Below are 12,823 nucleotides of genomic sequence, written 5' to 3' on the forward strand. Positions count from 1 at the left end.
GTTGTGTAAGTACTTACAAGTTCTTAAAGGTACAAATACCTAAAAAGGTTACTTAAAGCGGATACAAAATAAGTGTTAACGCCACATAATACACATAAGTAAAAAGAAAAACAAGAAAAAAACTTCTTTATTTAAAAACAGAAAAAAAAAAAAATCTACATTATTATGCAAATTACATAGCCTAGATTTTAATTCAATGTTTCTTAAGGCAAAACAAAAACAGTGAGGAATTCTTCAATCCAGCCATCTGTTTTTTAGTACAAAATAACTTTTAAATGAAATTCAAAACAATGATTAACTAAAAGTACAATTATTACTGGACAGCATATGCGTTCATGAAAAAAATGCAATCAATCATTTTTTTTAATTTTTTTTTTCGTTTCTCTGTTATCAGTAACAACCTGTTAAATGATGTCCCCCTCTCTGGACATAATGGGTGGAGCTTGACCTAGTTATGTTTAGGGATAGGGTTATGGGTAGGGTTAGGGTATGGCTGGACTTTCAAACTCCACCCATTGTCTCTGCAGTGAACAGCCTCTCAAAAATAAAGTCATTTTGGACAGTGCAAAATACACTAAAACTACTGAGTGCACCTTTAATGACAATACATTTAAACAAAGCCCTGAGTAGATTAACTATATTCTCCACAAACTCCAACTGTCTTTCCATCCCATTCAGAAGTAGAAAGGCACTTGACAAAGAAATGGCCCAGGTCATATTTGGAGATGACTCTTCCTTTTAACATGTTCTCAGTCACGGTGTATTTTTCTGTCAGAGGCTTGTCATCTAGAAAATAACAAAAATGACATATTTTCTTAAACATACAGTATTTGTTGATAAACTGTTGGTGTTCAAGGTCCTGGCAGCAAAATATATCTAACCAAAAAACAGTCTAAACATAATTCAATCATGACAACTCTCGGAACAGTTTTAGCATGTTATTGAATATGGTAATGTTGATGTATTTGGTCTTGGTGAACTAGATCTGCTACACTGCTGCTGCTGATGTTGATTATTGCTGCTGCTGTAATAGCAGTAGCAAGTATGGACATAAATAGACATAAATCCAGTAGCAGATCTAGGCAGGTGGAGCTGGGGAGGTGGAGGGTTTCAGAGGAAGTGCACTGCAGGACTAGCTTACAGCAAACAATGAACCAGACTATTTAAATGTTGAGCAAGCAATCTCATTGGCTGCAGGATCAGCAGAAGCCAATCAGTTTGTGCATGTGGTAATGATGTGATTACTTACAGATTTCACATAAAGGACCTATCAACCTGCGCCATCTACAGTTTCATGACTTAACTAGATATTTAACTGAAATTCATATTTTAGGGATGTAGGTCATTTGAACGCTCATTACCAGCAATATGTGGAGGCATGACCGCTACATAGTCCAGTCCTGACTCCTTCAGGACAGTGTACATTCTGTCATGATCTTCAGTGACCGGCACCAGACGAGGAGGAACTCTGGCACGATCCCACAGGAGGAATGCTGTGAAAAAAAAAAAGAGAGAGAGATTGCAATGACTTCATATACAAGTATGCACTTACACACTAATGAAGGAGAAATATGGATCGAAACACCTCAGACATTGATACCTGACATGCATGCAACAACTTTGCGGATTCCACGGGCTTTCATGACCTCCAGAATGTTCCGTGTTCCCTCAGACATCATCGTTGTGGGACCAGCAAAGAAAAAATCAGAGAACAAGTAAATAATGTGCAATTAGTTCACCAGTAAATGCAGTCATTTTTTTTTTTACTTTAAATTGCATCAAATTACATAAAATAGGGTTTTCATGCTGACGTTACTTAAACTTTTAAGTAAAATTCATTCATTTCTTGTAATGGTGTATATATGACCAAGAATAAAAATAGTTACATTACTAAGTGAATTTGGTTTTAGGTTAAAGGATTAGTTCATTTCTGAATGAAAATTTCCTGATAATTTACTCACCCCCATGTCATCCAAGATGTTTATGTCTTTCTTTCTTCAATCGAAAAAAAATTAAAGTTTTTGAGGAAAACATTCCAGGATTTTTCTCCATATAGTGGACTTCACTGGGGTTAAACGGGTCCAAATGTCAGTTTCAGTGCAGCTTCAAAGAGCTCTACATGATCCCAGACGAGGATTAAGGGTCTTATCTAGCGAAACGATTGGTCATTTTCTAAAAAATTTTTATTTATATTCTTTTTAACCACATATGCTTGTCTTGCACTACTCTGCGTTGCTCCACGCATTACGTAATCACTTTGGAAAGGTCACGCATGACATAGGCGGAAATACCGATCCAGTGTCTACAAAGCAAATGTGCAAAGACTAAGTCAAACGGCCTTTACAAAAAAAAGGTGAAACAACGATTTCAGATGATTTTGAAGTTGGAGGAGAAAATGAGATGGAGTTTTCTTCCGCCTACGTCACGCGTGACCTTTCCAACGTGATTACGTAATGCGTGGCGCATCGCAGAGCAGTGTAAGACAAGCATTTGTGGTTAAAACATATAAATTTTTATTTTTTTTTAGAAAATGACTGATCGTTTCTCTAGATAAGACCCTTATTCCTCGTCTGGGATCATGTAGAGCCCTTTGAAGCTGCACTGAAACTGACATTTGGACCTTTTCACCTGTTGAACCCCAGTGAAATCCACTATATGGAGAACCTTAATTTGTTTTCAACTAAAGAAAGAAAGATATAAACATCTTGGATGACATGGGGGTGAGTAAATTATCAGGAAATTTTAATTCTGAAGTGAACTGTTCCTTTAAGTGAACTCACTAAGATCATTTCTTGTCCCCAGAATGATGATGACAGCATCCTGACCCTCCAGTGTCTTCTTAACATCATCTTTGTTCAAAACATCTCCCACCACCACTCTGGAGGCCTTGTGGTCTGGAGGGAGCCTTGCAGCGTCTCTCACCAGCACCGTCACATTGTAACCTGTGGAACAGCAAAAAAAAAATAAAAATGGAAGAAGTGAGAAGACTCTGTAAAATAGATCATGCAAGACGCCATGTCTGTTTGGTCAAGATGACCATAATACAGGTGCATCTCAATAAATTAGAATATCGTGAAAAAGTTTTTTTTCTTTCTGTAATTTAATTCAAAAAGTAAAAATTAATTATATTCTAGATTTATTAGACATAAAGTAAAATATTTCCAGACTTTTTTGTTTTCATTTTGATGATTACAGCTTGCTGCTCATCAAAATAAAAAAATCAGTATCTCAAATTATTAGAATATTTAATTTGAAGTTCTATTAAATGACCATTCTCAGGGTATAAATACTGGGTTTAGGTCAGTAATCCCAACAGCAGTCATGGGGAAGTCTGCTGACTTGACAGTTGTCCAGAAGATGATCATCAAGACCCTCTACAATGAGGGTAAGCCACAGAGGGTCACTGCTGAAAGAGCTGGCTGTTCACAGAGTGCTGTGCCAAAGCATATTCATGGAAAGTTGACTGAAAGGAAAAAGTATGGTAGGAAAAGGTGTACAAGTGAAAGGAATGACCGCAGGCTTGAGAAGATTTAAGAACTTAGGAGAGCTTCAAAAGGAGTGGACTGAAGCTGGAGTCAGTGCATCAAGAGCCACCACACACAGACGTCTTCAGGAAATGGGCTACTACTGTCACATTCCACGTACCAAGCCACTTCTGAACCAAAGACAACGTCAGAAGCGTCTTACCTGGGCTAAGGAGAAAAAGAACTGGACTGTTGCTCAGTGGTCCAAAGTCCTCTTTTCAGTTGAAAGTAAATTTTGCATTTCATTTGGAAATCAAGGTCCCAGAGTCTGGAGGAAGAGTGGAGAGGCACAGAAACCATGTTGCTTGAAGTCCAGTGTGAAGTTTCCACAGTCAGTGATGATTTGGGCTGCCATGTCATCTGCTGGTGTTGGTCCACTGTGTTTTCTGAAGTCCACAGTCAACGCAGCCATCTACCAGGAAATTTTAGAGCACTTCATGCTTCCTTCTGCTGACAAGCTTTATGGAGATGCTGATTTCATTTTCCAGCAGGATTTGGCACCTGCCCACACTGCCAAAGGTACCAAAAGCTGGTTCAATGACCATGGTGTTACTGTGCTTGACTGGCCATCAAACTCACCAGACCTGAATCCCATAGAGAATCTATGGGGTATTGTCAAGAGGAAGATGAGAGACACCAGACCCAACAATGCAGATGAGCTGAAGGCCACTATCAAAGCAACCTGAGCTTCCATTACACCTGAGCAGTGCCACAGGCTGATCGCCTCCATGCCACGCCGCATTGATGCAGTAATTCATGCAAAAGGAGGCCCAACCAAGTATTGAGAGCATAGAAATGAACATACTTTTCAGAAGCCTGACATTTCTGTTTAAAATATCCTTTTTTTATTGATCTTATGAAGTATTCTAATTTTCTGAGATAGTGAATTGGTGGGTTTTTGTTAAATGTGAGCCAAAATCATCACAATTAAAAGAACCAAAGACTTAAAGTACTTCAGTCTGTGTGCACTGAATTTATTTAATACACAAGTTGAGTTGAATTACTGAAATAAATGAACTTTTCCATGACATTCTAAATTATTGAGATGCACCTGTATTTCCCAACTATCAATCAAATCAACAATCAAGCAAATTAGAGCCAAAATAATCAAGACCAACTATTCTGTTTATTTTAAAAACAGCGCATATGAAATTGAGGCGTTTATCATTTTTTAAAAAGTACCTATGTTCATTGACAATTTATTTAAAAAAAAAGAAGAAAAAAAAAGAAAAAAAATTGACCACTATCTTGGAACTAATTTGTATTATTTTCATGGAAATTGCCATATACTGTATAGTTACTTACTCTAAACAAAAATTATAATAATCCAACTAAAGTGGAGGCTAACGGATCAAGACCTCTGTAATGTCCAGATAAAAGCAGACAAGAAGGTGTATGCTTATCTTTAAAATGCATTCTCTTATGACTCAGCAGATTAGTTATTATGCATGACCGAGAAGTTTCGCAAAAGTCTCGTGATCTCAGTGCATAAACTGGGAAAAAAACTAAGACAAAAATAACAATTTAACAACGAACTAACGCACAAAAAATGCAAGTTCAACATCTGCTTGTTAATATACAACTCAAAAAGACTATGTTAATACTGTTTTCATTCACTATATGTTACAACTCTCGACACAACAGTTTCTGTTTTACAACAAAAGGTCAAAGACAGCTGCTGCACTGAAATATTGTGAAGCACAGGAGAAGAAGAAAAGGTTATAATAACAGCTCTATTCCAAATGTCATTGTGTAAGAGTACCTGCGGTCACTGCAATAGGTAAGGTCGCTAACCCCGTCATCCCCGTGCAGCCGAATACTGCCACATTTTTTATAGCATCAGACATATCGGCGAGTTGAAAGGCTCTTGGTCAAGTCCACTTAGAAAGAGAGATTTTACTGTAAAACACACGCTCAGGCACTAGCAGTGTGTCTAGCTGCAGTCCTGATCTTGAACGTTATGTCATGCTGTCATGTACGTAACGCCTCTTTTAGGAAAACTAAAGGGGCGTTTTTTGTCCCCACTGATTTTCTGACAAGCCCCGCCCTTGATCTGATCTCTGTTTGCTGTTGTTGCTACGGCTACATGAATGACTTCTGATCTGTCCAATCGCTGAGTGCTTAAAACTAGCGCTAACCAATCATAGCAAAGAATGATCAGGTCCAGGGCGGAGCTTGTCGGTGGGTGGGTGAATGTAACCAAACCATCTTTGTAGCACACGCCTGTAACTGAATCGCTCCTCCTAAAACGTTTTTAAAGGTGAAACGACTTCTAAATAGCTTTAAAATATTACTTTGTATTTTAGACCAATTTTTTGACTACCTTTCAGAATATAATGGGGTCTTTTTTATCACCACCAGTCTTTAAATGTAGTGGGTTTTGGGCTTTTCTCACTTGAAATAGTTCATTTTAATGCCATAATTTGTAACTAGTTATACAGATTAGCATAAATTTGTGTTGTTGTGTTCCTACTCTCTAAAAAGTGCTGGGTTAAAAACAACCCAAGTTGGGCTGAAAATGGAAAAACCCAGCGGCTGGGTTAAATGTTTGCCCAACCTGCTGGGTAGTTTTATTTAACCCAACTATTGATTAAAAATCACTATATGGCTGGCTTAAAATAAACCCCAAATAGGTTGGAAATTAAAAATCAGACACATAATTACTAGAGGCAACAATAATAATCAAAAGGTGAACATTTATTAATAAGCAATTTAATAAATGTTTATTGTTTAATTATTAATCATTTAACTTATTGATAAATGTTCATTTGTTAAACATATTAATTATGTTCATTTCCAACATATTTTAAGTTCATTTTAAGCAAACAGTACAGTAATTTTTAAACAATAGTTGGGCAAACATTTAACCCAACTGCTGGGTTAAAACAACCCAATCGTTGGGTTTGTCCATTTTCAACCCAACTTGGGTTGTTTTTAACCCAGCATTTTTTAGAGTGTACTGCTAATACTGTCAATAAAGGATGGGTTAGTAAATTACAATGTATACAACGGAGCTAAAGGCACACCTTATAAAATGTTTGGTTACCAACATTCTTCAAAATATCTTCTTTTGTGTTCAACAGAAGAAAGAAACTCATACGGGTTTGGAACAACTTTTCATTTTTTCATTTTTGGGTGAACTATCCCTTTAATTACCTTGAACAAAACTGAAAAAAATAAAAAAAAACTTTGTTTCAAAATATAGTCAATAATTTTATTGATTCTCATTTGCTACATAAATCTACAACATTTAAAAAAACATTGAATATTATTAGAACAAATTAGCGCAGAATCGACTTTGCGTTGCTATCCGTTGCTAATTTATTGAGATAGTGAATTGGTGGGTTTTTGTTAAATGTGAGCCAAAATCATCACATTTAAAAGAACCAAAGACTAAAAGTACTTCGTTCTGTGTGCATTGAATTTATTTAATACACGAGTTCCACAATTTGAGTTGAATTACTGAAATAAATGAACTTTTCCACGACATTCTAATTAATTGAGATGCACTTGTATATTCTTTTGTGTTCAGCAGAGCAAAGAATTCATACAGGTTTGGAACAACTTGTGGGTGATGACAGAATTTTCATTTTTGGGTGAACTATCCCTTTAAGGAAAGTGCTGAGGTAAAATTTTGTGCCATCTAGTGGTTTGAAAGAGAATAATTTCAAATGCGCCTTCAACCCCGTTGTACTGTCCACATGCTAGACTAGAGGATGGTTTTTTCAAACCAGGGTTAAAAATCATGTTTTCGTTCTTGTATATACAGTTCATAGTTATATAGGCTATATGATGAATATGGTGATATGATATGTTAATATAACCTATACCAAACTACTAGAATCTTCTTTATACCTTAAATATAGTAGCATAGTAGCCTTCCTTAATGCATGATAAAACAGAGGACCACATGTCAAGATGACTAAAAAAAAAAAATTAATTGTATCGAATGTGCACTCAGTGTAGACTACTTCAAATCTTAAAAAGTATGTTTAAAAAACTGTTCTTGCAAATAATATAATATTAATGAAATAAAAGGCCACTTATGTGTACTTAATAAAATTAGACTTTCATGACTGTTTCTTAACACACTCAAGTAGCCAACACTTTTAAAATTTGCACTTTATAATAACGTCAAATTAAAAGTTTTACTTTAAAGTAGATTTTAAATCATTTCGTTTTAATAATCTTTTGTTATACTTGCAGTGTTTTCAATAAAAGTTTTTTTTTTTTTTAAATGTACCAAATAGCAACTTCATACAAATAATATAATTTGATAACAAATATATTTAAATACATAACATACAAGTATCAACAGAAATGACATTAAAGTATATTTTAGTTCACCATAAATGCTTCTCAGTACATTCGACATACACTTGTTTCAAAGACATAAAACGAAGTAATTATGAAATTGCATATAAATATCTTAGTCCATGGGCTAGATTTAGAGGGGTTTGGGGCACGTTTTATCTAGCCAGTCTGTGAGACCAGTATAACCCAGCAAACCAGTTTAGGCTGTAGACCGATATTTTCAGAAGAGTAGTAGTCAGTTGTAATCAGCTTAATTTAATGACAACAGAAGGCATAAATTTACCAGTGTGTCTGTGTCAGTCAGTGTGTGTGTGTGCGTGCGTGTATGTGCGCGCCCACGCGCGCACGCGTGGCTTCCCCATCACTGCTGTATCCTCCGCGTTATTGAGAGCGCAGGGAGAGAGAGAGAGAGAGAGAGAGGGAGCGCGCGCGTGTATCCGGTGCACGGGATATCCGAGCACACCGGCGATCTGACCGAGCAAGCAAATCTGGCCTCAGACACATTTTGAATGTGATGCGTGTGACATCACCCTTGAAGAAGCCGCGTACTGACCGGTGTCATCGAATGTACCGAGTGTCGTTTTGCGCCACGCATCCCCTTCTCACCGCATCCGCGCGCCGTGTACCTGACTGAAGTATGCCAGAGAAAAGAGACAGCGCTGAATCCATCCGGGATTATTCATACATAGCATGAGAAGCATTTTACTGCATTGATCTGTGGAATAATCATTCATCCTTAGGAGTGGGTGTGCAGGTAAGGACGCGGTGAATCGCATATGTCTGTACTGGAGAACAGAGATTCACATACATTGTTGTAATGTCCGCTGATTCCTGTATGGTGAATGCAGCGACCGGCCTGTGCTGGCCACATACTGCAGTCATTTCTGGGCCGTGTCTTGAGCCGATATTTCACTGTCGCGTGTCTGAGGTGGAGTGCTTGTTTTAAATGTCAGCTGCGTTTGTTTTGTGTTTAAGAAAGGCCTGGTATTTATATTTGCACGGTGCTGCATTTTCCAACACACTGCACATTGGATTACATTGAGGAAAGTTGCTTGTAAGCTCAAATAAGTGGCTATGTAAAGTGACAGGCTTGAATGGAAGAAATATAACATGAACATTAGATATGTAAGCTGATGAGAATAAACAGCGCTGGGTGTAAACGGTGATGGGAATACTGGTCAACAATGCGGTAAAGGCTATAGCTGCACCTACAGCTCCAGTCATAGTATGTGTCAGAAATTAGCAGCAGTGCACTTTCACTGTAAAACATGAAACACTTGCTGTCATTCATGACCTGTTCTGCAGCATACAAGGAAGAGTCTGAGGTGAGGATGTCTAATTTACAGTTACTTGAAACCAAGAGGCAGGACATTTGAGTCCTATTAAGGTTAAATGCAAACAGTAGGTTGTGTATGCACTGCTCCTGGTTGTATTGTCTCCTGAAACTGATGTACAACCTTACTGTATATAGTATTTAGACTGCAAAAGAGGCACAGAAGCTGCACCTAAAGCAGCATATATGCCACAAAAAGGTCTATTCATACAGACTGTTAAAGGATTAGTTCACTTCAGAATTAAAATTTCCTGATAATTTACTCACCCCCATGTCATCCAAGATGTTTGTCTTTCTTTCTTCGGTCGAAAAGAAATTACATTTTTTGAGGAAAACATTCCAGGATTTTTCTCCGTATAGTGGACTTCACTGGGGTTCAACGAGTTGAAGGTCCAAATGTCAGTTTCAGTGCAGCTTCAAAGGGCTCTGCATGATCCCAGACGAGGAATAAGGGTCTTGTGTAATGAAACGATCGGCCATTTTCTAAAAAAAAATGTATATACTTTTTTAACCACAAATGGTCGTCTTGCACTGCTCTGCGATGCGCCATGCATTACATAATCACGTGACGTAGGCGGAAGTACCGATCCAGTGTCTAGCGAACGTGCAAAGACTAAGTCAAACGTCCTTTACAAAAAAGGTAAAACAACGATTTCGGACGATTTTGAAGTAGTTGAAGGAGAAAATTAGATTTTTTGCCCTACTGTGGTACTTTACAACATGATTGCGTAATGTGTGGCGCATCGCAGAGCAGTGCAAGACGAGCATTTGTGGTTAAAAAGTATATACATTTTTATTTTTTTTAGAAAATGACCAATCATTTAGCTAGATAAGACTCTTATTCCTCATCTGGGATGATGTAGAGCTCTTTGAAGCTGCACTGAAACTGCAATTTGGACCCGTTGAACCCCAGTGAAGTCCACTATATGGAGAAAAATCCTGGAATGTTTTCCTCAAAAACCTTCATTTCTTTTCGACCGAAGAAAGAAAGACATAAACATCTTGGATGACATGGGGGTGAGTAAATTATCAGGAAATTTTAATTCTAAAGTGAACTAATCCTTTAAATGCTGCACATACAGTAGGTGGAATAGATGCAGTAATAATTGCAATAATGTTTTATGATTATTGAAAAATATAAAATTATGCAAAATCTTAATTACAATAAACATATATTTTTCAATTTAATAATGAATAATTTCAATTTAAAACATAAAATTAAAATCTATAAAATGATTAATTATTTGTACATTTTAAAATATTTTATGGACTTTAAATGCACCAAATCTCATTTATATGAAACCAAGTGTCAGGACGAATATATGTCATTATATATGTTAACTGTAAACAATATATATTCATTTAGTCTGCGAATTTCTAATAGTTATTTGGTATAAATTAGTTAACTTTGCTACAGCACTATAATTTTGTTCTTTGCAACAAGCACTTGTTTTTATACTCCTAAATCCAGTTGGATTGATGCAAATGCATACTTTTTAAAATAAGAGGTATATGTATATGTCTTTCACAGTGACAAGAGATTGAAGGCTTGCTTTATTAGCAGTGGATTTTGTAACAACAAATTGTTGAACTGTGAGTACAGTGGCATAGTGTGATGTCAGAGGCCTAACGCTGTCTGCTGACGTTCACTGTTGCATCTTCTATGTCTTGTCTTTTAAAATCAATCAAATCATATTGGGTTTCTGAAATTCTAGTCAAAGATACACCGATTTGTGTATATGTGAATATATCCAGTGTAGACCAGTTCTACTGATGTCATTGATCCCCAAGCAGATTTTTCAGTCGAACAAATTCAACAAGATGTCTATATTTACTTGTCAATTCGATCAAGAAATGAAGAAAGGTGGCAGCAAGCATAGAGAGAGAGAGAAGTCCTCTGCCCAGGGAGTGACGGCCTTCATGTTAATGCAGCATGGCATGATCTCCCTCAGGTCCTCCTCGTCTCTTTGAGGACTGGATCACTTTTTTATTCCCCTGAAAGCAACCCTACAGTCTAAGAAGAAGCACCAGCCCCTGATCTATATCTGACCTATTTGAGTTTAAATGTAGAATGTCCTTTTTAAAGGGCAACCGCTGTTCTTGTTGAGGCAGATTCTTCCGTCAGATTATCCTCGTCCAGCCCGTCTGTCCCTCTGTCTCACATCTGGAAACTGATTTAGGAACATGATGTTGTGATGATGTCAATGCAGATTTCTCCTATTATGCTTATATATTGACAGTGAGGAGACAGGGTGGATGATACCTGCTGCTTTGATAAATTCAAAAGAGCTAATTAATTATAAGCACGTCCAGACAGAATCTGCAGTGCTTGTTGTCAGCGCAGATTTCATATGCACTGAAAAAATTATACTTTGTTTGGACCAACTTTTAAAAAAAATCTAATTTGTTACAGCCAAATGTATTAGTTTTGCTCAAATTCTATTTATGGTTTGGTTCAAACCTTACATTTATATTTAAAGGGGTCTAGACATATGTTAATATGAGGTTTGCTTATAATGTTAATAAAGTTATTTGCACACACAAACACATACAAAAAATAAACTATTAATTTTAAACCTTATTCTGACCCTCTGTCTGAAATGATCCATTTTTAAGGGGCAGCTCCTTTAAGGCGTGTCAGTAAATGGTCACTGTTATGATTGGCTAACATCATTGCATAGGAAACAGTATCAACACCCACTCGCTATTGCAAGTGAATAAGTCTATTGAAAACATTATCCATATAAAACCATCATTTACAGACAAAGCACTGTGAAATCATTTACTTACAGTTTGTGATGCAGCTGCTGTCAGTTCAAATACAGTTGGCTGCTTCATCTGTCAACAAAAGTTTCTTTGCAAACTCTCCATTACACTGTGCCTCGCTGACAAAGCAAAATGCCCCTTTTCACAAGATGTAATATAAGTCTCTGGTGTCCACAGAATGTGTCTGTGACGTTTCAGCTCAAAATACTCCACAGATCATTTATTATAGCTTGTCAAATTTGCCCCTATTTGGGTGTGAGCAAAAACACGCCGTTTTTGTGTGTGTCCCTTTAAATGCAAATGAGCTGCTGCTCCCGGCCCCCTTTCCAGAAGAGGGCGGAGCTTTAACAGCTCACGCTTCGGTTGCTCAACAACAACAAAGCTGGAGAATCTCACGCAGCCAAAATGACAATAAATTTATGTAGTTGCTGTGGAGTTGATTCAACTCATCGACTAGCATGTGCCGTCATGTTGAATTGACCCTCGCTTGTGAAGCAGTCCGGCGTAAAATGACGGCATGGTAACAACACTCTACTACAACAACTCTTCCTCTTCTCTAAAACAGCCCATCATGGCCTCACCCCCTTTTGTTGTGTGTTCTTGGGGGCGGGGTTTATGTAAATTTTGGGGTTTGTGATGTCACCGACCCGGGAAGAAGCTCGTTGTAGTCCCTACCAGCCATTTGTTGTAGTCCTTAAACAGAGAATTCTGTAAAAGAAAATATCTCCCTTTTGCATTGAACTTTGAGCGTCGTAACTTTGCAGATGTTGTTTATGCTCAAACAGCAACATTACACACTAACTAAAGTAAAAGAAAAAGTTAATCATAATCAACCACCCCTTTAAAATAAACCATCCACTTGTTCCTGATGCTGGTATTCTTCTAA

The 12,823-nt window shown here is 37.2% G+C and overlaps 3 protein-coding genes across 5 annotated transcripts in view; 2 read left to right on the forward strand and 1 right to left on the reverse strand.

Annotated features, from left to right (window-relative positions):
* prx (periaxin) overlaps positions 1-12,823 on the forward strand; it is a 100,354-nt gene that overhangs the window by 54,816 nt on the left and 32,715 nt on the right. The gene's annotated exons all lie outside the window — the stretch shown is intronic.
* On the reverse strand, positions 100-5,530 carry blvrb (biliverdin reductase B). Its single transcript, XM_051869460.1, has 5 exons — positions 5,287-5,530; positions 2,779-2,942; positions 1,601-1,688; positions 1,362-1,493; positions 100-786 (listed from the first exon to the last, which is right to left on the reverse strand). Exons 1-5 carry the CDS (start codon positions 5,369-5,371, stop codon positions 632-634), a joined length of 624 nt encoding a protein of 207 aa, XP_051725420.1. The 5' UTR covers positions 5,372-5,530; the 3' UTR covers positions 100-631.
* LOC127499295 (spectrin beta chain, non-erythrocytic 4-like) overlaps positions 8,203-12,823 on the forward strand; it is a 92,073-nt gene continuing 87,452 nt past the window's right edge. Inside the window, exon 1 of one of the 3 annotated variants that reach the window (XM_051869455.1) lies at positions 8,203-8,592. The gene's annotated coding sequence lies outside the window, so the exon portion shown is untranslated. The remainder of the gene's footprint in view (positions 8,593-12,823) is intronic. The other 2 variants (XM_051869457.1, XM_051869454.1) reach the window with 2 other exon arrangements.

This window comes from Ctenopharyngodon idella, chromosome 18, assembly GCF_019924925.1.
Source record: "Ctenopharyngodon idella isolate HZGC_01 chromosome 18, HZGC01, whole genome shotgun sequence".
NCBI lineage: Eukaryota > Metazoa > Chordata > Actinopteri > Cypriniformes > Xenocyprididae > Ctenopharyngodon > Ctenopharyngodon idella.

Bases quoted from the DNA above. Each gene is read 5' to 3' on its own strand.
- blvrb (XM_051869460.1), bottom strand. From the start codon at position 5,371: ATGTCTGATGCTATAAAAAATGTGGCAGTATTCGGCTGCACGGGGATG. The intron at 1,689-2,778 runs GAGTTCACTTAA...TTCTTTGCTGGT, and splicing joins GGACAAGAAATGATCTTAGT to CCCACAACGATGATGTCTGA. The intron at 1,494-1,600 runs GTATCAATGTCT...TTTTTTTCACAG, and splicing joins AGTTGTTGCATGCATGTCAG to CATTCCTCCTGTGGGATCGT.